Source organism: Salmo salar, chromosome ssa19 (genome assembly GCF_905237065.1).
Source record: "Salmo salar chromosome ssa19, Ssal_v3.1, whole genome shotgun sequence".
Classification (NCBI taxonomy): Eukaryota; Metazoa; Chordata; class Actinopteri; order Salmoniformes; family Salmonidae; genus Salmo; species Salmo salar.
Window position 1 is genome coordinate 66,911,918 of NC_059460.1, and position 22,492 is coordinate 66,934,409.

General features: G+C 41.9%; 1 protein-coding gene across 2 annotated transcripts in view; it reads right to left on the reverse strand.

The window, feature by feature from the left end:
* Nucleotides 1-22,492, reverse strand: part of cpn1 (carboxypeptidase N, polypeptide 1) — a 183,250-nt gene that overhangs the window by 83,285 nt on the left and 77,473 nt on the right. Inside the window, exon 4 of one of the 2 annotated variants that reach the window (XM_045701860.1) lies at nt 6,704-6,763. The exons of the other annotated variant lie outside the window; for it this stretch is intronic. Coding sequence (XP_045557816.1) covers nt 6,704-6,763 — 60 coding nt within the window. The remainder of the gene's footprint in view (nt 1-6,703; nt 6,764-22,492) is intronic. 2 annotated transcript variants of the gene reach the window in all.

Consider the following 22,492-nt stretch of genomic DNA (forward strand, 5'->3'; position numbering starts at 1 on the left):
GGAACAATGGGGACTGTGAAGAGAGACACAACGATACAGGCACATGCATACATTGTGATATTGTTGTATGGTGGTGTTGAACATTTTGTATTGTAGATATGTAGTGGTGTAATAATGTTATATGATGTACTGTTTTATCTTTTGTAATGTAAGTGCTTTAATATGTTTGGACCCCAGGAAGAATGATCGCTAATAAATACAAATACAATTGCACATTCACAGGATGTTTTTGAATGATATGATCTTACAAATTGAAAGAGGAAATGAAAAAATGTTATAGGGTAATATTACTTGTATATCGATGTTGCCTGCCCAATTGGATTACGTTTGGATGGGATGAAGCCATGATAGAGCTGGGAAAAAGGCAGTGTTGTCCAAGTCTCTCTCTCTGTCCGGGAAAGCAAAATCTATGAGCTCTTCTAAGCAGTAAATTCTTCCTCTGATCACAGCAGGGATGGATTGCGAATTCAGTCATTTAGTCTTTAATGTAAACAGTGAGTTTCACAGGATAATTTCTGTGATGATTGCTTCTTTCTGAGTAGGATAGGAAAAGTACATAAGTGTTTTGTCGATAGGAGTTTGGTTTCCAAGGAGAGTTAGGTCATTCGTTCCTCATGGCATGGCCGCACCCGAGGGCGGGCAAACATGTTTCAAGCAAACCACCGAGGTCCCTGTGACTTAGAATACTAAGATATCCTGCCTAAATGACTACCGACCCGTAGCACTCACATCTGTAGCCATGAAGTGCTTTGAAAGGCAGGTCATGGCTCACACCACTCCTGGGCTACAATCACCTATCCAGACCCGTTTTACTGCCGATGCGGAGCCCCATCGGGCCTTCACGACTGGACTACCGATGTTATCGGTGTCTTATCGGCTGCTATCTGAATAGGTCTATCGGACAATTTTCTTGGGCCACTATAACTATAACTATTTTGCCAATTGGACTGGTCCCCCATACCACACGGAACCCCACTAATCTACAGACAGAAACGCACGAGGTGGCTAAAAACAGACCTCCCTCCATCTTCCTACCTACGGCCCGGCTAGCCGTCTGAATCTCACGGGACCCTTATGATCACTCGGCTAAGCATGCCTCTCCTTAATGTCAATATGCCTTGTCCATTGCTGTTCTGGTTAGTGTTTATTGGCTTATTTCACTGTAGAGCCTCTAGCCCTGCTCCTTATACCTTATCCAACCTTTCAGTTCCACCACCCACACATGCTATGACATCTTCTGGTTTTAATGATGTTTCTAGACACAATATCTCTCTCATCATCACTCAATGCCTAGGTTTACCTCCACTGTATTCACATCCTACCATACCTTTGTCTGTACATTATACCTTGAAGCTATTTTATTGCCCCCAGAAACCTGCTCCTCTATTCCGGACGTCATAGACAACCAATTCTCATAGCTTTTAGCCGTACACTTATCCTACTCCTCCTCGGTTCCACTGGTGATGTAGAGGTGAATCCAGGCCCTGCAGTGGCTAGCTCTCTTTTGATGACTTCTGTAACCATAATAACCTTGGTTTCATACATGTTAACATTAGAAGCCTCCTCCCTAAGTTTGTTTTATTCACTGCTTTAGCACACTCTGCCAAACCGGATGTCCTAGCCGTGTCTGAATCCTGGCTTAGGAAGTCCACCAAAAACTCTGAAATCTTCATCCCTAACTACAACATTTTCAGACAAGATAGAATGGCCAAAGGGGGCGGTGTTGCAATCTACTGCAGAGAAAGCCTGCAGAGTTCTGTCCTACTGTCCAGGTCTGTAAACAAACAATTTGAACTTCTACTTTTAAAAATCCATCTCTAAAAACAATTCTCTCACCGTTGCTGCCTGCTATAGACCACCCTCTGCCCCCAGCTGTGCTCTGGACACAATATGTGAACTGATCGCACCCCATCTATCTTCAGAGCTCGTGCTGCTAGGTGACCTAAACTGGGACATGCTTAACACCCCAGCCATCCAAAGTTTGAAATTATCAATAAACCTACCAGGTACCACACCAAAGCTGTAAACACGGGCACCCTCATAGATATCATCCTAACCAACTTGCCCTCTAAATACACCTCTGCTGTTTTCAACCAAGATCTCAGCGATCATTGCCTTCATCCGTAATGGGTCAGCAGTCAAACAACCTCCACTCATCACTGTCAAACACTCCCTGAAACATTTCAGCGAGCAAGCCTTTCTAATCGACCTGGCCCGGGTATCCTGGAAGGATATTGACCTCATCCCGTCAGTAGAGGATGCCTGGTTATTTTTTTTAAATGCCTTCCTCACAATCTTAAATAAGCATGCCCCATTCAAGAAATGTAGAACCAGGAACAGATATATCCCTTGGTTCTCTCCCGACCTGACTTCCCTTAATCAACATAAAAACATCCTGTGGCGTTCTGCATTAGCATCGAACAGCCCCCGTGATATGCAACTTTTCAGGGAAGTTAGAAACCAATATACACAGGCAGTTAGAATAGCCAAGGCTAGCTTTTTCAAGCAGAAATTTGCTTCCTGCAACAAATTCAAAAAAGTTCTGGGACACTGTAAAGTCCATGGAGAATAAGAACACCTCCTCCCAGCTGCCCACTGCACTGACGATTGGAAACTCTGTCACCTCCGATAAATCCACTATAATTGAGAATTTCAATAAGCATTTTTCTACAGCTGGCCATGCTTTCCACCTGGCTATCCCTACCGCGGTCAACAGCACTGCACCCCCCACAGCTACTCACCCAAGCCTTCCCCATTTCTCCTTCTCCCAAATCCAGTCAGCTGATGTTCTGAAAGAGCTGCAAAATCTGGACCCCTACAAATCAGCAGGGCTAGACAATCTGGACCCGCTCTTTCTAAAATTATCTGCCGAAATTGTTGCAACCCCAATTATTAACCTGTTCAACCTCTCTTTCATGTCGTCAGAGATTCCCAAAGATTGAAAAGCAGCTGCTGTCATCCCCCTCTTCAAAGGAGGGGACACTCTTGACCCAAACTGCTACAGACCTATATCTATCCTACCCTGCCTTTCTAAGGTCTTCGAAAGCCAAGTCAACAAACAGATTACAGACCATTTCGAATCCCACCGCACCTTCTCCGCTATGCAATCTGTTTTCAAAGCTGGTCATGGGTCCACCTCAGCCACGCTCAAGGTCCTAAACGATATCGTAACCGCCATCGATAAGAAACAATACTGTGCTGCCGTATTCATTGACCTGGCCAATGCTTTCAACTCTGTCAATCACCACATCCTCATCGGCAGACTCAATAGCCTTGGTTTCTCAAATGATTGCCTCGCCTGGTTCACCAACTACTTCTCTGATAGAGTTCAATGTGTCAAATCGGATGGCCTGTTGTCGGGGCCTCTGGTAGTATCTATGGGGGTGCCACAGGGTTCAATTCTTGGGCCAACCCTTTTCTCTGTATACATCAATGATGTCACTCTTGCTGCTGGTGAGTCTCTGATCCACCTCTACGCAGACAACACCATTCTGTACACTTCTGGCCCTTCTTTGGACTCTGTGTTAACAACCCTCCAGACGAGCTTCACTGCCATACAACTCTCCTTCCGTGGCCTCCAACTGCTCTTAAACACAAGTAAAACTAAATGCATGCTCTTCAACCGATCGCTGCCTGCACCTGCCCGCCCGTCCAGCATCACTACTCTGGACGGTTCTGACTTAGAATATGTGGACCACTACTAATACCTAGGTGTCTGGTTAGACTGTAAGCTCTCCTTCCAGACTCACATTAAGCATCTCCAATCCAAAGTTAAATCTAGAATTGGCTTCCTATTTCGCAACAAAGCATCCTTCACTCATGCTGCCAAACATACCTTCATAAAACTGACCATCTTACCGATCCTCGACTTCGGCGATGTCATTTACAAAATAGCCTCCAATACCCTACTCAATAAACTGGATGCAGTCTATCACAGTGCCATCCATTTTGTCACCAAAGCCTCATATACTACCCACCACTGCGACCTGTACGCTCTCGTTGGCTGGCCCTCGCTTCATACTCATCGCCAAACCCACTGGCTCCAGGTCATCTACAAGACCTTGCTAGTTAAAGTCCCCCCTTATCTCCGCTCACTGGTCACCATAGCAGCATCCACCTGTAGCACGCGCTCCAACAGGTATACCTCTCTGGTCACCCCCAAAGCCAATTCCTCCTTTGGCCATCTCTCCTTCCAGTTCTCTGCTGCCAATGACTGGAACTAACTACAAAAATCTCAAACTGGAAACACTTATCTCCCACACTAGCTTTAAGCACCAGCTGTAAGAGCAGTTCACAGATCACTGCACCTGTACATAGCCCATCTATAATTTAGCCCAAACAACTACCACTTCCCCTACTGTATTCATTTATTTTGCTCTTTTGCACCCCATTATTTCTATTTCTACTTTGCACTTTCTTCCACTACAAATCTACCATTGCAGTGTTTTACTTGCTATATTGTATTTACTTTGCCACCATGGCCTTTTTGTCTTAACCTCGCTTATCTCACCTCATTTGCTCACATTGTATATATACTTATTTTTCTACTGTATTATTGACTGTATGTTTGTTTTACTCCATGTGGAACTCTGTGTTGTTGTATGTGTCGAACTGCTTTGCTTTATCTTGGCCAGGTCGCAATTGTAAATGAGAACTTGTTCTCAATTGCCTACCTGATTAAATAAAGGTGAAATAAATAAAATAAACATCAACGCCATTTTCCCAGAAACCCAACACCCACTCCAGTTTGCATACCGCCTCAACAGATACACAGATGATGCAATCTCTATTACACTCCACATTGCCCTTTCCCACCTGGACAAAAGGAAGACCTATGTGAGAATGCTATTCATTGACTACAGCTCAGCGTTCAACACCATAGTGCCCTCAAACCTCATCACTAAGTTAAGGACCCTGGGACTAAACACCTCAACTCCCTCTGCAACTGGTGGTAAATGGTAGGTAACAACACATCTGCCATTCTGATCCTCAACACGGGTGCTCCTCAGGGGTGCGTGCTTAGTTCCCTCCTGTACTCTCTGGTCACCCTTGACTGCACGGCCAGGTACAACTGCAACACCATCATTAAGTTTGCTGATGACACAACAGTGGAAGGCCTGATCACCAACAACGTTGAGACCGCATATAGGGAGGAGGTCAGAGACCTGGCCGTGTGGTGCCAGGACAGCAACCTCTCCCTCACCGTGATCAAGACTAAGGAGATGATTGTGGACTACAGGAAAAGGAGGACAGAGCACCCCCCTTTCTCATCAACGGGGCTGTAGTGGAGCAGGTTGAGAGCTTCAAGTTCCTTGGTGTCCACATCACCAACAAACTAACGTGGCTTCTTCTGATGGATTTTGATGGACTTTTTAAACTTACTTTTATTTACTGATGCAGAAAAATGAATCCATGCCTTTATTACATCCTATCTAGACTACTATAAGGCTCTTCTATCAGGATGTAATGCTACCAATCTGAAACATCTCCAACTTGTACAAAATGCTGCCGACCAGGAAACAAAAAGTTTGTACAGTCTCCAATTATTGCCTAACTTCACTGGCTACTCATACAGTCCCGTACAGACAGCAAGTCTTATTTCTAACATACAACGCTTTACATGGGCAAGCTCCCAAATACCTTAAAGACATGCTAATACAACTGGACACCAGCCTTCTTGCCGTTCTGCAAATATTTAAAAAAAACAAAGCTGGGGTCAAGGCCTTCAACAGAACGCAAAACCTTATGAACAGCCTGTCAATCCACTTAGTCTCAATGTTTAAAACTAGGCTAAAAACACACCTTTTTAGCCTGTTATGTGTAGTATTTTATATTTACTTTTTATCTCTGTATCCTTGCTTACTTAACTTCCTGCTTTCCCCAACTATACCCAGCTTGGGGTACTATAAGGCCCCCAATCCACCCAACCCGGGATCAACTACCAGTCCACCCATTGATCCATCCACATGAGTGCCTGGCTGCTTCTCTTATGATCAAGGATTTATACTCCGGGATCCATCCGTCCTACCCTTTGATCCCTCCACCTTTCCTCCTGGCTGTTACTGTACTGACTGTCACAGTTTCTCTCCTGCCCTACTTCACCAATCAGTGCTAGTTGTTTACATGCGTGATGGACAGACAAGTTTAGCCTATGGCGCAAGATGCAACAAACATTCTGGGGTAGGTTGAGAGAGGGTTGAGGAGGTGGCTTGAAGCACTGGGCATCTTATTATGACATGGATTATACTGAACAAAAATATAAACGCAACCTGCTACAATTTCAAATATTTTACTGAGTTACAGTTCATACAGTGGTTCCTCCTTTAAAAATTGTGAACTTACGCCGCGGGACTTAGAGGTAATTTGTGGTTTAGTCCGGTACCCTGCGTCACCACTTCATTGCTCCAGACCAGCGCAAGGGGGAGTTATAGCACTGATTATGCTTTTGGGTTCTACTGTGTCTCTGACAATGAATGGGCGACATAAACCTAAATAGAAACTGATAATTGTGCACGACTTCAGTATTACTTACTAAAACTGTTGTTACACTAAGGTTTTTATTATTTTATTTTGTTAGGATTATTTTGCTCTTGCATTGTAGGCCACTCCCGACCAGTCATGTTATACAGTGCCTGAGTGGTGCAACGGTCTAAGACACTGCATAGCAGCGCAAGCTGTGTTGCTATAGATGTTGGTTCAATACCTGTGCCGTCCTTGACTGGGAGACCCATGAGATGATTGTAGGTTTTTGGTTTCTCTCCCTCTAAAAACAGAAATAAATAATTCTAAATAACAAACTGGCTTTCTTTACAAATTAGTAACAATGTCTCACACAATGTTCAAGAATGGCATTTTTCCTCGCTCATTTTTGTCAAGTGTCTGTGTGCAGCGAGTAGGACGGAGTCAGGCGCAGGACACAGAACTGAGTAAAAACGTACTTTACTCGAATAAAACAAACTAATTCCATACAGGGAAAACAATCCAGCTCGACACAAAATAGCGACCACTTAACAAAGAACAAACACTCACAAAACCATGTGGAAACCAGAGGGTTAAATAGGGAATAAATTATAACGTAATGGAAACCAGGTGTGTACAATCAAGACAAAACAAATGGAAAAAGAAACGTAGATCGGTGGCGGCTAGAAAGCCGGTAACGTCGACCGCTGAACGCCGCCGAAACAAGGAGAGGCACTAACTTCGGCTGAAGTCATGACAGTTTTACGTTATTTGAAAACTAAATCATCTCGAAAATTGTTATTTAAAAAAAAAGTGATTATTATTCATTTACAATTATATAAATGCCCCTTGGATATTCTCACAGATATATTATTAACCCTGTTATTAGCAGGACAATATATATTGGTTATATTGGTCATGGCTCCCGAGTGGCAGTTCTCCAGCTGTATCCACTGAAAGCGTGAGGTTCAAGGGGGCACAGGGGGCACAAGAACGGCCCGCAGAGCCGTGCACAGAAGACGGACCTAGCCCAAGGGGAAGGGAGGACGAGGAGGAAGGGGGAGGGGGGGTGGACCCCACACCGCCACACTGCAAGGGGCATTGCACTAATAATGACACTGACAAGGGAAAAATTCCCGCTGTTCTGTTCTTAGTGCCAGTCTGCACGTTCAAACTAAAACAATGTAACTAATAATGGCAACTTTATGTTTTCGTTAATAAAATAATGATAAAAATACTCTTTCAAGATGACAATGTTTATTTAGTTATGGATCCATAACGAATTACTATGGGAATAAATATCACAGAATTATAGAAATATCCTCCAATCCTCTATATGTAATTATTGGCAGAGACTCACGTCATATTTTTCGATATACTGTAGGTCTACCGTAGGCGAGATCAGTCTCACTAGTGTTGAGTAATTTGCTTTTAAAAGGGATGTAGGTCTTATTTATTTAAAGAGCATATTGAAGTTAGAAGCAATAGGATTTGAAGCAATAGCTACAAAACTATTTTAGTACCGTTTCGTGTAACCTATTTTAGTACCGTGTAACCTTTATTTAACCAGGCAAGTCAGTTAATTAAGAACAAATTCTTACTTACAAGGACAGCCTACTCCTTCCTCCCTGTTGGGGAATTGAACCCCAGTCTCCCACATGCCTGCACGACACAGGGATTCTTTAGCTAAATAGCCCATTTACTGTACTCCTGACCGTCACATTGTACAGGGCCATATTTTCCATTCCATCCTAACGGAAACCCAGAGGGTTTTTTGTTTATCTTGGAATAGAACCACCATAATATTAATCAAATTAATTAATCAAGTACCAGTCAAACGTTTGGACACACCTACTCATTCCAGGGTTTTTCTTTATTTTTACTATTTTCTACATTGTAGAATAATAGTGAAGACATCACAACTATGAAATAATGCATATGGAATTACTTAAGAACAAATTCTTATTAGCAAGGACAGCCTACTCCTTCATCCCCATTGGGGAATTGAACCCCACTTGCCCACATTCTCTAGTACAGCCATTATTGTAGGCTATCAAATGCTTCTTAAAGATGCCCTCTGGTGGTCAAACTAGCACTAAATAGGTACCAGTGGTTCACACTTAAATAACGTGCCATAGAATTCTGCAGGCCCATGCAAACTGCGCCGCAGTACACTGCAACTTTTAAAGGAGGAACCACTGTATTAGGAATTCAGTCAATTGAAATAAATGAATTAGGCCCTAATCTATGGATTTCACATGACTGGGAATACGGATACAGTTGTTCCTCAATTAAACATTTCGAGATTATGCCGCGGGAGTTAGCGGTAATTTGTGGTTTTGTACGTTACCCTGCATCACTGCTTCATTGCTCCAGACCACCGCAAGGGGGAGTTAGAGCACTGATCATGCTTTTGGAAGCTGTAAAAAAGCGGTATAAGCAGCAATTGATGTTTGCTAAATAATCAAGTTAATGGTGCAGTCATATAGCCTCACAACTATAAAATAGTAACCAAATAAGCGTTAAACAAATATATTTTATATTTCAGATTATTTGCCTTGATGACAGCTTTGCACAGTCTTTGCATTCTCTCAGCCAGCTTCATGAGGTAGTCACCTGGAATCAATTTTGATTAACAGATGTGCCTTGTTAAAAGTTAATTTGTGGAATTTCTTTCCTTCTTAATGCATTTGAGCCAAATCAGTTGTGTTGTGACAAGGTAGGGGTGGTATACAAAAAATGTCAGTGCAGTCGCAAAAATCATCAAGAGCTATGATGAAACTGGCTCTCATGAGGACTGCCACAGGAAAGGAAGGCTCAGAGTTACCTCTGCTGCAGAATATATGTTCATTAGAGTTAACTGCACCTCAGATTGCAGCCCAAATAAATGCTTCACAGAGTAACAGACACATCTCAACTGTTCAAAGGAGACTACGTGAATCAGGCCTTCATGGTTGAATTCTGCAAAGAAACCCCTACTAAAGGACACAAATAAGAAGAAGGGACTTGCTTGGGCCAAGAAACACAAGCAATGGACATTAGACCGGTGGAAATCTGTCCTTTGGACTGATGACTCCAAATTTGAGATTTTTGTTTCCAACCGCCGTGTATTTGTGAGACTCATAGTAGTTGAACTGAGGAGGTGTGATGGTATGGGGGTGCTTTGCTGGTACCAATGTTGCTGATTTATTTCCAATTCAAGGCACACTTAACCAGCATGGCTACCAGAGCATTCAGCGATACGCCATCCCATCTGGTTTGCGCTTAGTGGGACTATCATTGTTTTTCAACAGGACAATGACCCAACACACCTCCAGGCTGTGTAAGGGCTATTTGACCAAGAAGGAGAGTGATGGAGTGCTGAATTCACCCCGACCTCAACACAACTGAGATGGTTTGGGATGAGTTGGACCGCAGAGTGAAGGAAAAGCAGCCAACAAGTGCTCAGCCTACGTGGGAACTCCTTCAAGATAGTTGGAAAAGCATTCCTCATGAAGCTGGTTGAGAGAATGCCAAGAGTATACAAAGCTGTCGTCAAGGCAAAGGGTGGCTACTTGGAAGAATCTAAAATCTAAAGTATATTTTGATTTGTTTAACACTTTTTGGTTACTACATGATTCCATATGAGTTATTTCATTGTTTTGATGTCTTCCTTATTATTCTACAATGCAGAAAATAGTAAAAGAAAAACCCTTGAGTAGGTGTGTCCAAACTTTTGACTGGTACTGTATGTGTGCCATTCTGAGGGTGAATGGTCAAGACAAAAAATGTATGTGCCTTTGAACGGGGTATGGTATTGGTGCCAGGTGTAGGGCTGTTGCAGTGACCATATTACCACCATTCCGGCAGTCATGAGTCACGGGAAATATCCTTTTATGCAATCTGGACATGTGTTAGTAGAACCAACTCTCTAATGATCATCAGGTTGCTAATGGCCTTGTACTCAGGGCTCAATTGTCCTTCTAACCACTCTGACATCAATTAAAATGCAATAAAAAAATCACATCAAACACTTGCCATCAAAAAAGTATGGGCTTTTAAAACTCACCTCACTGTGATTGATCAATTTGAAGAAAGTTCAACAACAGATTGAATATGAGTGGAAAACATGTGTTGTGGATGTTGTTTCAAAGCCTAACACAATTAAATGGACAGGGCTTTCTAAGGTGATGATTAATTCAAAACAACCATATGCATTTTAGTGCTTATGCATAGCACAGGCCTATATATGAGCACAAGCCCCCCCAAAAAACGGAATTAAAATAATGATTGTGCGTTATACAATACGTAGCCTATCTCATATTACACATGACAGAAAAACATTTACAAAATACTGATTAAACATTTCTAGATTGGTCTAGACTAAACAAATTCAGAGTTAGCCTACAATTATAGTGAATTTGTATTTTGAATAGCCTAGTAATAGGGCATTTTTTATATGTTCATAATTAATAGGCTGACAAATTACTTTAAGCTACAGAATCTTACACCTGTTAGATTTTTTTTAACTAGACAAGTCAGTTAAGTAGAAATTATTGTTTACAATGACTTCCTACCAAAAGGCCTCTTACGGGGACAAGGCTTAGGATTAAAAATAAAAATATAGGACAAAACATCACACTACATAAAGAGAGACCTACAGCAACAACATAGGATGGCAACAACACATGACAACACAGCATGGTAGCAACACCACATGACAACAACATGGTAGGAACACAAAATGGCAGCAGCACAACATGGTAGCAGCACAAAATATTGTGCAAACATTATTGAGCACAGACAACAGCACAAAGGCAAGATGGTAGAGAGAACAATACTGCCTTACCAAGCCAAAAGGCAGTAACTGCTCTTTGGTCGATTATTAGTTCATGCCATTTTTGCTACAGTAAATACATGCTTAATCATATGAACAAGTATCCATCCTGTCGCTATTGTATTCTGTTTTGGAGAAAATGTGGGTCACATTAGCAGTAACTGCAAAAAGTTACTGTGATACAAAGGTAAATGGCAGTAACTGAACTTACTGTCTCTTAGCTTGGCTTTGACCTGCCCTTGGCTGCATTTACTGCCTGTTACCTTGGTATCATATCATTTTATTCTGATAGTGATACAATCGAACCTGTATGGCACTGAATGACAGCTACACACCTTCATTGCTAATCTAGGCACAGCAATGGCACAGCATTCTGGGGGGGGGGGGGATGATGGTTGAACTTGCGCTGAATCGCCAACACCCAGACACTGGCATTAAACTTTCAAATCAATCTTTGTTGACTTTGCTGGGTGCTATTGTCCTTCATCAGCACCGGCCTGTACCCTACCTGCCCTAAGCTCTCCTGGCCCCTTACACTAAGTCTGAATTTGTCCTGCTTGGTGACCTAAACTGGACATTAACCTGTTTGGGCTAGGGGCAGTATTGAGAATTTTTGAAAAAATATGTGCCCATTTTTAACTGCCTCCTACAGCAACTCAGAAGCTAGAATATGCATATTATTGTTCAGGTTTGGATAGAAAACACCCTAAAGTTTCTAAAACTGTTTGAATGGTGTCTGTGCGTATAACAGAACTCCTATGGCAGGCAAAAACCTGACAAGGTTTCATGCAGGAAGTGGCCTGTCTGACAAGGAGTCGTGCGTCTTGCATCTGTTTATTGAAGAGTAAGGATCTTAGCTGTAACGTGACAATTCCCAGGGCTCCAATAGGCTCTCAGAACCCGGGAAAAACCAGAACGATGACGAGGCAGCCTCTGGCTGAAACAGATTATCGCCTTATCCAAGTGGCCAATCAGAGGACCATTGAATGAGGCGCGTGCACGATTCGCCCCTGTGGAGAAATTTCATTCGGCTGTTTAGCTTATTGCAGATTCCCGGTCGGAATATTATCGCTTTTCTACGAGATAAATGGCATAAAAATTGGTTTTAAACAGCGGTTGACATGCTTCGAAGTACGGTAATGGAATATTTAGACATTTTTTGTCACGCCATGCGCCATGCGCGCGACCGTTATTTACCATTCGTATAGTGTCTAGAACGCACGAACAAAACAGAGGATATTTGGATATAACGATGGATTATTTGGGACCAAACCTACATTTGTTATTGAAGTAGAAGTCCTGGGAGTGCATTCTGACGAAGAACAGGAAAGGTAAGAACATTTTTCTTATAGGAAATAGGATTTTGGTGAAGGCTAATCTTGCCGGGTGTCTAAATAGCTAGCCGTGATGGCTGGGCTATGTACTTAGAATATTGCAAAATGTGCTTCATCCGAAAAGCTATTTTAAAATCGGACATATCGAGTGCATAGAGGAGTAATGTATCTATAATTCTTAAAATAATTGTTATGCTTTTTGTGAACGTTTATCGTGAGTAATTTAGCAAACTGTTAGTAAATTCCCCGGAAGTATGCTTTTTCTGAACGTCACATGCTAATGTAAAAAGCTGTTTTTTTATATAAATATGAACTTGATTGAACAGACATGCATGTATTGTATAACATAATGTCCTAGGTGTGTCATCTGATGAAGATCATAAAAGGTTAGTGCTGCATTTAGCTGTGGTTTGGGTTTTTGTGACATTATATGCTAGCTTGAAAAATGGGTGTCTGATTATTTCTGGCTGGGAACTCTCCTGACATAATCTAATGTTTTGCTTTCGTTGTAAAGCCTTTTTGAAATCGGACAGTGTGGTTAGATTAAGGAGAGTCTTGTCTTTAAATAGCTGTAAAATAGTCATATGTTTGAGAAATTGAAGTAATAGTATTTCAAACGATTCAAAAATCGCGCCACTGAATTCAGGTGGCTGTTACGTAGGTGGGACGAATTCGTCCCGCCTTGCCCATAGAGGCTAAGAAAGCTTTGTTGTAGAGCGTTTAACACAAAATCAGGGGAGGGGCAAGCTGAATAGAAGACTGTATCATTTGCATATAAATGGATGAGAGAGCTTCCTACTGCCTGAGCTATGTTGTTGATGTACACTGAGAAGAGTGTGGGGCCTAGGATCGAGCTTTGGGACACTCCCTTGGTGACAGGCAGTGGCTGAGACAGCAGATGTTCTGACTTTATACACTGCACTCTTTGAGAGAGGTAGTTAGCAAACCAGGCCAAAGAACCCTCAGACACACCAATACTCCTTAGTATTGGAATGGTCTACTGTATCAAAAGGTTTGGCCAAGTCAATAAAAATAGCAGCACAACATTGCTTAGAATCAAGGGCAATGGTGACATCATTCAGGACCTTTAAGGTTGCAGTGACACATCCATAACCTGAGCAGAAACCAGATTGCATACCAGAGAGAATACTATAGACATCAAGAAAGCCAGTCAGTTGATTATTGACTAGTTTTTCCAAAACTTTTGATAAACAGGGCAAAATAGAAATTGGCTTATAACAGTTAGAATCAGCTGGATCTGCTCCTTTAAATAAAGGATGCACTGTGGCTTCCTTCCAAGCAATGGGAACCTCCCCAGACAGGAGAGACAGGTTAAAAAGGTCAGAGATGGGCTTGGTGATGATAGGCGATGCAACCTTAAAGAAGAAAAGATCTTAACCATCTGACACAGATGGTTTTTTGGGGTCAAGTTTAAAGAGCTCCTTTAAATCAAATCAAATTTTATTTGTCACATGCACCGAATACAACAGGTGTAGACCTTACAGTGAAATGCTTACCTACAAGCCCTTAACCAACAATGCAGTTTTAATAAAAATAAAAATAACAAATAATTAAAGAGCAGCAGTAAAATAACAATAGCGAGGTTATATACAGGGGGTACCGGTACAGAGTCAGTGTGCAGGGGCACCGGTCAGTCGAGGTAATTGAGGTAATATCTACATGTAGGTAGAGTTATTAACCTGTTGGGGGCTAGGGGGCAGTATTTTCACGGCCGGATAAAAAAATGTACCCGATTTAAACTGGTTACTATTCCTGCCCAGAACCGAGAATATGCATATAATTAGAAGATTTGGATAGAACACACTCTAACGTTTCTAAAACTGTTTGAATGGTGTCTGTGAGTATAACAGAACTCATATGGCAGGCCAAAAACTGAGAAGATTCCATACAGGAAGTGCCCTGTCTGACAATTTGTTGTCCTTCTGTTGCATCTCTATCAAAAATACAGCATCTGTGCTGTAACGTGACACTTTCTAAGGCTTCCATTGGCTCTCTAAAGCCGCCAGAAAGTGGAATGGGGTGTCTGCTGTCTCTGGGCAAAGTACAGAAGCTCTGTTTGTGAGTGATCAGCCTCAGTGAGACTGAGATGCGTGTTCACAAGACTTCTCTATTTTTATCTTTCAGCCTTTGAATGAATATAACGTTGCCCGGTTGGAATATTATCGCTATTTTACGAGAAAAATAGCATAAAAATTGATTTTAAACAGCGTTTGACATGCTTCTAAGTACGGTAATGGAATATTTAGATTTTTTTTGTCACGAATTGCAATCGTGCGTTACCCTTCGGATAGTGACTTGAACGCACTAACAAAATGGAGGTATTTGGATATAACTATGGATTATTTGGAACCAAAACAACATTTGTTGTTGAAGTAGAAGTCCTGGGAGTGCGTTCTGACGAAGAACAGCAAAGGTAATCAAATTTTTCTAAAAGTAATTCTGAGTTTAGTGAGCCCCAAACTTGGTGGGTGTCAAATTAGCTAGCCTGTGATGGCTGGGCTATCTGCTCAGAATATTGCAAAATGTGCTTTTTTTTAAATGCAGCACTAACCTTTGATGATCTTCATCAGATGACAACCCTAGGACATTATGTTATACAATACATGCATGTTTTGTTCAATCAAGTTATTTATATCAAAAAACAGCTTTTTACATTAGCATGTGACGTTCAGAACTAGCATACCCACCGCAAACTTCCGGTGAATTTACTAAATTACTCACGATAAACGTTCACAAAAAACATAACAATTATTTTAAGAATTATAGATACAGAACTCCTGTATGCAATCGCTATGTCTGATTTTAAAATAGCTTTTCGGTGAAAGCACATTTTGCAATATTCTGAGCAGATAGCCCAGCCATCACGGGCTAGCTATTTAGACACCCACCAAGTTTAGCCCTCACCAAAGTCAGATTTACTATAAGAAAAATTTGATTACCTTTGCTGTTCTTCGTCAGAATGCACTCCCAGGACTTCTACTCAATAACAAATGTTGGTTTGGTTCAAAAGAATCCATAGTTATGTTCAAATATCCTCTGTTTTGTTCGTGCGTTCAAGACACTATCCGAAGGGTGACGCGCCCGACGCGTTTCGTGACAAAAAAATTCTAAATATTCCATTATCGTACTTCGAAGCATGTCAACCGCTGTTTAAAATCAATTTCTATGCTATTTTTCTCATAAAAAAGTGATAATATTCCGACCGGGAAACCCTGTTTACGTTCAAAGAGAAAATAAAAACATGGTGTCGCCTCGTGCACGCGCCTCAGTCCCATTGTCCTCTGATCGACCACCATCCAAATGCGCTAATGTTTTTCAGCCAGGGGCTGCAAAGACATCATTCAGCTTTTTGCCGCCTTCTGAGAGCCTATGGGAGCTGTAGGAAGTGTCACGTTACAGCAGAGATCCTCGGTTTTCAATAAAGAGAATGTAGAAGCCCAAAAAATGCTCAGACAGGCCACTTCCTGTAAGGAATCTTCTCAGGTTTTTGCCTGCCATATGAGTTATGTTATACTCACAGACACCATTCAAACAGTTTTAGAAACTTTTGGGTGCTTTCTGTCCAAAGCCAATAATTATATGCATATTCTAGTTTCTGGGCAGTAGTAAAAACCAGATTAAATCGGGTACGTTTTTTATCCGGCCGTGCAAATACTGCCCCCTACCCTAGAGAGGCTGAATGTAAATATTCCAAAGGTGCACAACAGCAGCTTGTACTGTATTTCATGGCCGCCCCGGCCAGGCGCACCGGTTTGTTTCAAGAACTGTGAAGCGGCTTGGTTTTTCACTCTCAACAGTTTCTCATGTGTATCAAGAATGTCACAACTGTCACAACTTCCGTCGAAGTTGGTTCCTCTCCTCGTTCGGACAGCGTTCGGCGTCGCCGGTCTTCTAGCCATCATCGATCCACTTTTCATTTTCCATTTGTTTTGTCTTGTCTTCCCACACCCCTGATTTCAAATCCATCATTACATGTTGTGTATTTAACCCTCTGTTCCCCCCCATGTCCATGTCCGGAATTGTTTATTGTAAGTGCATGTGCACGTTTATCTGGTGTGCGACGGGTTTTGTACCCATTGATTGTTTGTTCTGATTCCAGTGGTTTTCATTGTTAACCTGTTGGGTCTAGGGGGCAGCATTTGCACGTCTGGATAAAAAAAATGTACCCGATTTAATCTGGTTACTAATCCTACCCAGTAACTAGAATATGCATATACTTATTATATATGGATAGAAAACACTCTAAAGTTTCCAAAACTGTTTGAATGGTGTCTGTGAGTATAACAGAACTCATTTGGCAGGCAAAACCCTGAGACATTTTCTGACAGGAAGTAGATACCTGATGTGTTGTATTGACTTTAAACCTATCCCATTGAAAAACACAGGGGTTTAGGAATATTTTGGCACTTCCTATTGCTTCCACTAGATGTCACCAGCCTTTACAAAGTGTTTTGAGTCTTCTGGAGGGAGATCTGACCGAACAAGAGCCATGGAACGGTGATGTCCCATTAGACACCTGGCGCGCTAGTTCATGTTGGGTACCCTCGTTCCAATCGTTATAAAAGAGTATGCATTCGTCCACCTTGAATATTATTCATGTTCTGGTTAAAAAAGGCCCTAATGATTTATGCTATACAACGTTTGACATGTTTGAACGAACGGAAATATATTTTTTCCCCTCGTTCATGACGAGAAGTCCGGCTGGCTTACATCATGTGCTAACGAGACGGAGATTTTTGGACATAAATGATGAGCTTTTTTGAACAAAACTACATTCGTTATGGACCTGTGATACCTGGAAGTGACATCTGATGAAGAGAATCAAAGGTAATGGATTATTTACATAGTATTTTCGATTTTAGATCTCCCCAACATGACGTCTAGTCTGTATCGCAACGCGTATTTTTCTGGGCGCAGTGCTCAGATTATTGCAAAGTGTGATTTCCCAGTAAGGTTATTTTTAAATCTGGCAAGTTGATTGCGTTCAAGAGATGTAAATCTATAATTCTTTAAATGACAATATAATATTTTACCAATGTTTTCTAATTTTAATTATTTAATTTCTGACGCTGACTTGACTGCCGGTTATTGGAGGGAAACGATTTCCTCAACATCAATGCCATAGTAAAACGCTGTTTTTGGATATAAATATGAACTTGATAGAACTAAAAATGCATGCATTGTCTAACATAATGTCCTAGGAGTGTCATCTGATGGAGATTGTAAAAGGTTAGTGCATCATTTTAGCTGGTTTTATGGTTTTGGTGACCCTGTCTTTGACTTGACAAAACATTACACACAACTCTTGTAAATGTACTGTCCTAACATACTCTAAATTTATGCTTTCGCCGTAAAACCTTTTTGAAATCGTAAAACGTGGTTAGATTAAGGAGATGTTTATCTTTCAAATGGTGTAACATAGTTGTATTTTTGAAAAATTTGAATTTTGACATTTATTTGGATTCAAATTTGCCGCTCTTGAAATGCACCTGCTGTTGATGGAGTGCACCACGGGTGGCACGCTAGCGTCCCACCTAGCCCCAAGAGGTTAAACTGCTCCGTTGTAAACACAGTTTTTGCTCTCCTGCGCCTGACTTCTCTGCCGCCAGTAAGCACCCCTTACACCAGCATCCCTGGGGAACGCTTTCGACACCTTCTAGAGTCCATGCTCTGACGAATAGAGGGTGCAACTCAATATTAGGAAGGTGTTGCTAATGTTTGGTATACTCAGTTTATACACTGCTCAAAAAAATAAAGGGAACACTTAAACAACACAATGTAACTCCAAGTCAATTACACTTCTGTGAAATCAAACTGTCCACTTAGGAAGCAACACTGATTGACAATAAATGTCACATGCTGTTGCGCAAATGGAATAGACAACAGGTGGAAATTATAGGCAATTAGCAAGACACCCCCAATAAAGGAGTGGTTCTACAAGTGGTGACCATAGACCACTTCTCAGTTCCTATGCTTCCTGGCTGATGTTTTGGTCACTTTTGAATGCTGGCGGTGCTTTCACTCTAGTGGTAGCATGAGACGGAGTCTACAACCCACACAAGTGGCTCGGGTAGTGCAGCTCATCCAGGATGGCACATCAATGCGAGCTGTGGCAAGAAGGTTTGCTGTGTCTGTCAGCGTAGTGTCCAGAGCATGGAGGCGCTACCAGGAGACAGGCCAGTACATCAGGAGACGTGGAGGAGGCCGTAGGAGGGCAACAACCCAGCAGCAGGACCGCTACCTCCGCCTTTGTGCAAGGAGGAGCAGGAGGAGCACTGCCAGAGCCCTGCAAAATGACCTACAGCAGGCCACAAATGTGCATGTGTCTGCTCAAACGGTCAGAAACAGACTCCATGAGGGTGGTATGAGGGCCCGACGTCCACAGGTGGGGGTTGTGCTTACAGCCCAACACCGTGCAGGACGTTTGGCATTTTCCAGACAACACCAAGATTGGCAAATTCGCCACTGGCGCCCTGTGCTCTTCACAGATGAAAGCAGGTTCACACTGAGCACGTGACAGACGTGACAGAGTCTGGAGACGCCGTGGAGAACGTTCTGCTGCCTGCAACATCCTCCAGCATGACCGGTTTGGCGGTGGGTCAGTCATGGTGTGGGGTGGCATTTCTTTGGGGGGCCGCACAGCCCTCCATGTGCTCGCCAGAGGTAGCCTGACTGCCATTAGGTACCGAGATGAGATCCTCAGACCCCTTGTGAGACCATATGCTGGTGCGGTTGGCCCTGGGTTCCTCCTAATGCAAGACAATGCTAGACCTCATGTGGCTGGAGTGTGTCAGCAGTTCCTGCAAGAGGAAGGCATTGATGCTATGGACTAGCCCGCCCGTTCCCCAGACCTGAATCCAATTGAGCACATCTGGGACACCATGTCTCGCTCCATCCACCAACGTCACGTTGCACCACAGACTGTCCAGGAGTTGGCGGATGCTTTAGTCCAGGTCTGGGAGGAGATCCCTCGGGAGACCATCCGCCACCTCATCAGGAGCATGCCCAGGCGTTGTAGGGAGGTCAAACAGGCACGTGGAGGCCACACACACTACTGAGCCTCATTTTGACTTGTTTTAAGGACATTACATCAAAGTTGGATCAGCCTGTAGTGTGATTTTCCACTTTAATTTGAGTGTGACTCCAAATCCAGACCTCCATGGGTTGATAAATTGGATTTCCATTGATTATTTTTGTGTGATATTGTTGTCAGCACATTCAACTATGTAAAGAAAAAAGTATTTAATAAGATTATTTCTTTCATTCAGATCTATGATGTGTTATTTTAGTGTTCCCTTTATTTTTTTGAGCAGTGTAATTTCACACATAATAAGGCAGCCTATAGAGAAGATTAAATTGACAAAAGTTGATTAGTGACAATATTATCAGTTGTTAAGTCGTACATGAAGAGATGGGCGCACCTTGTATTTGACAGATGCAGGGAAAGGAGCATCACTTTATGCAGGTAAAACATTTTGATGTCTACCTAGTATCAGAAAGATCATATTCTTCAGTTTCTATGACACTTACCTTTGTCAAATAACTCTCAAAATTCAAGAGGTACCAGCTTTATTTCCAAATGTTCACAAGAATATCTGCTCTGTCCATGCATTCAGCACATGACCACTCGCTCGGCACCATTGTTCTGGCTACTAAGCAAAAACTAGTAACATTATAAGCTTAAAATATGCTATTCTGTATTCTTTTAAATATATTTTCTTATTTTCACAATTTTTCTTTAGACCTGCCAAAACAAAGTTATAATGGACTTTTGTGATAGACTTTTGTTTTTACTTGTAGCCTAAAATAAATGAAATGTTATTATGCTCTTAGAAATAATTGTTTTTTAGTATTTTAATGTTACCTAAGATCTTTATGAACACAACAAATGTATTATTCTTCAGATAGCATATATTAAATGTATTTATTAGACTGTTAGATTGTTGATGGGTCTTTGGCTTGAAGTGTCGAAAATTGGCTTTCGGACCACATTTTTCACTTGGACTTTGTAGAATTAAACAAAACATATCCTTGACTCTATCTAAACAAATAATTATTGTTGTTCTATTTTTACATGTATATATTTACACAAATATTTATTTATGCAAACATGCTTTACATTTGTTTATGCACTATTTATCAAGCGTTGGTTTTCATGTTTGTGCATCTTGTGGGTTGATATGCATCTGATGCATCTGTATGCTAAAGATGAAGCCCAGCATCATGAAAGGCCAGGCAATTGTAGTGTTAATAGCATCATTGGTTTGAGTGTGTGATAATATAAATGTTTTCTAATATGTGGAAATCGACCATTTTTACACAACTCCTTTTTCTTTCTTCCTAGCAGTTATCCATTGCAGACTGGTTCATGGATTAGGCTAGTCAACGACTGGCAAGGACATTCACTGCTCTTGCATTTCTGCTCTAGGCCTATATCCACAGTGAGTAATCACAGCATATCACCTCACACTACACACTGTAGTAATAAACAGGAATTTACCACAACAAGCAACATGTAACATAACTTTCCTAATAACAACACACACAACAGTCTGCTCTATCTGAGCTAAATGTAAAAAAAAACTATTGATTTCGCAGGTTAAAAAGGGAACAAAAAGAAACTAAACTCAGCAAAAAAAGAAACATCCTTTTATCAGGACCCTGTCTTTCAAAGATAATTCATAAAAATCCAAGTAACTTCACAGATCTTCATTGTTAAAGGTTTAGGTGCGTTTATCATCGAAGGAATGAGTGTTACACCGAGGCCTGTACTCTGGAGCGGGACCGATTTGGAGGTGGAGGGTCCGTCATGGTCTTGGGCGGTGTGTCACAGCATCATCGGACTGAGCTTGTCGTCATTGCAGGCAATCTCAACGCTGTACGTTAGAGGGAAGACATCCTCCTCCCTCATGTGGTACCCTTCCTGCAGGCTCATCCTGACATGACCCACCAGCATGACAATGCCACCAGCCATACTGCTCGTTCTGTGCGTGATTTCCCGCAAGACAGGAATGTCTGTGTTCTGCCATGGCCAGCGAACAGCCCGGATCTCAATCCCATGGAGCACGCCTGGGACCTGTTGGATCGGAGGGTGAGGGCTAGGGCTATTCCCCCTAGAAATGTCCAGGAACTAGCATGTGCCTTGGTGGAAGAGTGAGGTAACATCTCTCAGCAAGATCTGGCAAATCTGGTGCAGTCCATGAGGAGGAGATGCACTGCAGTACTTAATGCAACTGGTGGCCACACCAGATTCTGACTGTTACTTTTGATTTTAACCCCCCCCTTTGTTCTGGGACACATAATTCCATTTCTGTTAGTCACATGTCTGTGGAACTTGTTCAGTTTGTCTCAGTTGTTGAATCTTGTTACGTTCATACAAATATTTACACATGTTCAGTTTGCTGAAAATAAAGGCAGTTGACAGTGAGAGGACGTACATTTTTTTGCTGTGTTTATATAAACCGGGACTTTGTTGGGGTTCAAACCGGTTCAGAATTTTATTTTGCTAGTCGGAACAGTGGAAAGAAAGCAAAAAAAATTGTGTTTCTGTTCAGAAAAAAAACTGTTGGAAAAAATGTTGGGTTCCAACCCCTGGACTTAAAACCTCTTGGGGACCCCTTCCGTTCTTATCCCGTTAACGGGATTGATTTTGACAACAGCCAGTGGAAAATCAGAGCGCCAAATTCAAAACAGCTAAAATCTCATAATTCCATTTTCTCAAACAATCAACTATTTTATACCATTTTAAAGATAAACTTCTCGCAAATCCAACCACATTGTCCGATTTCAAAAAGGCTTTACGGCGAAAGCATAAAATTAGATTATGTTAGGAGAGTACATTGACAAAAATAAATCACAGACA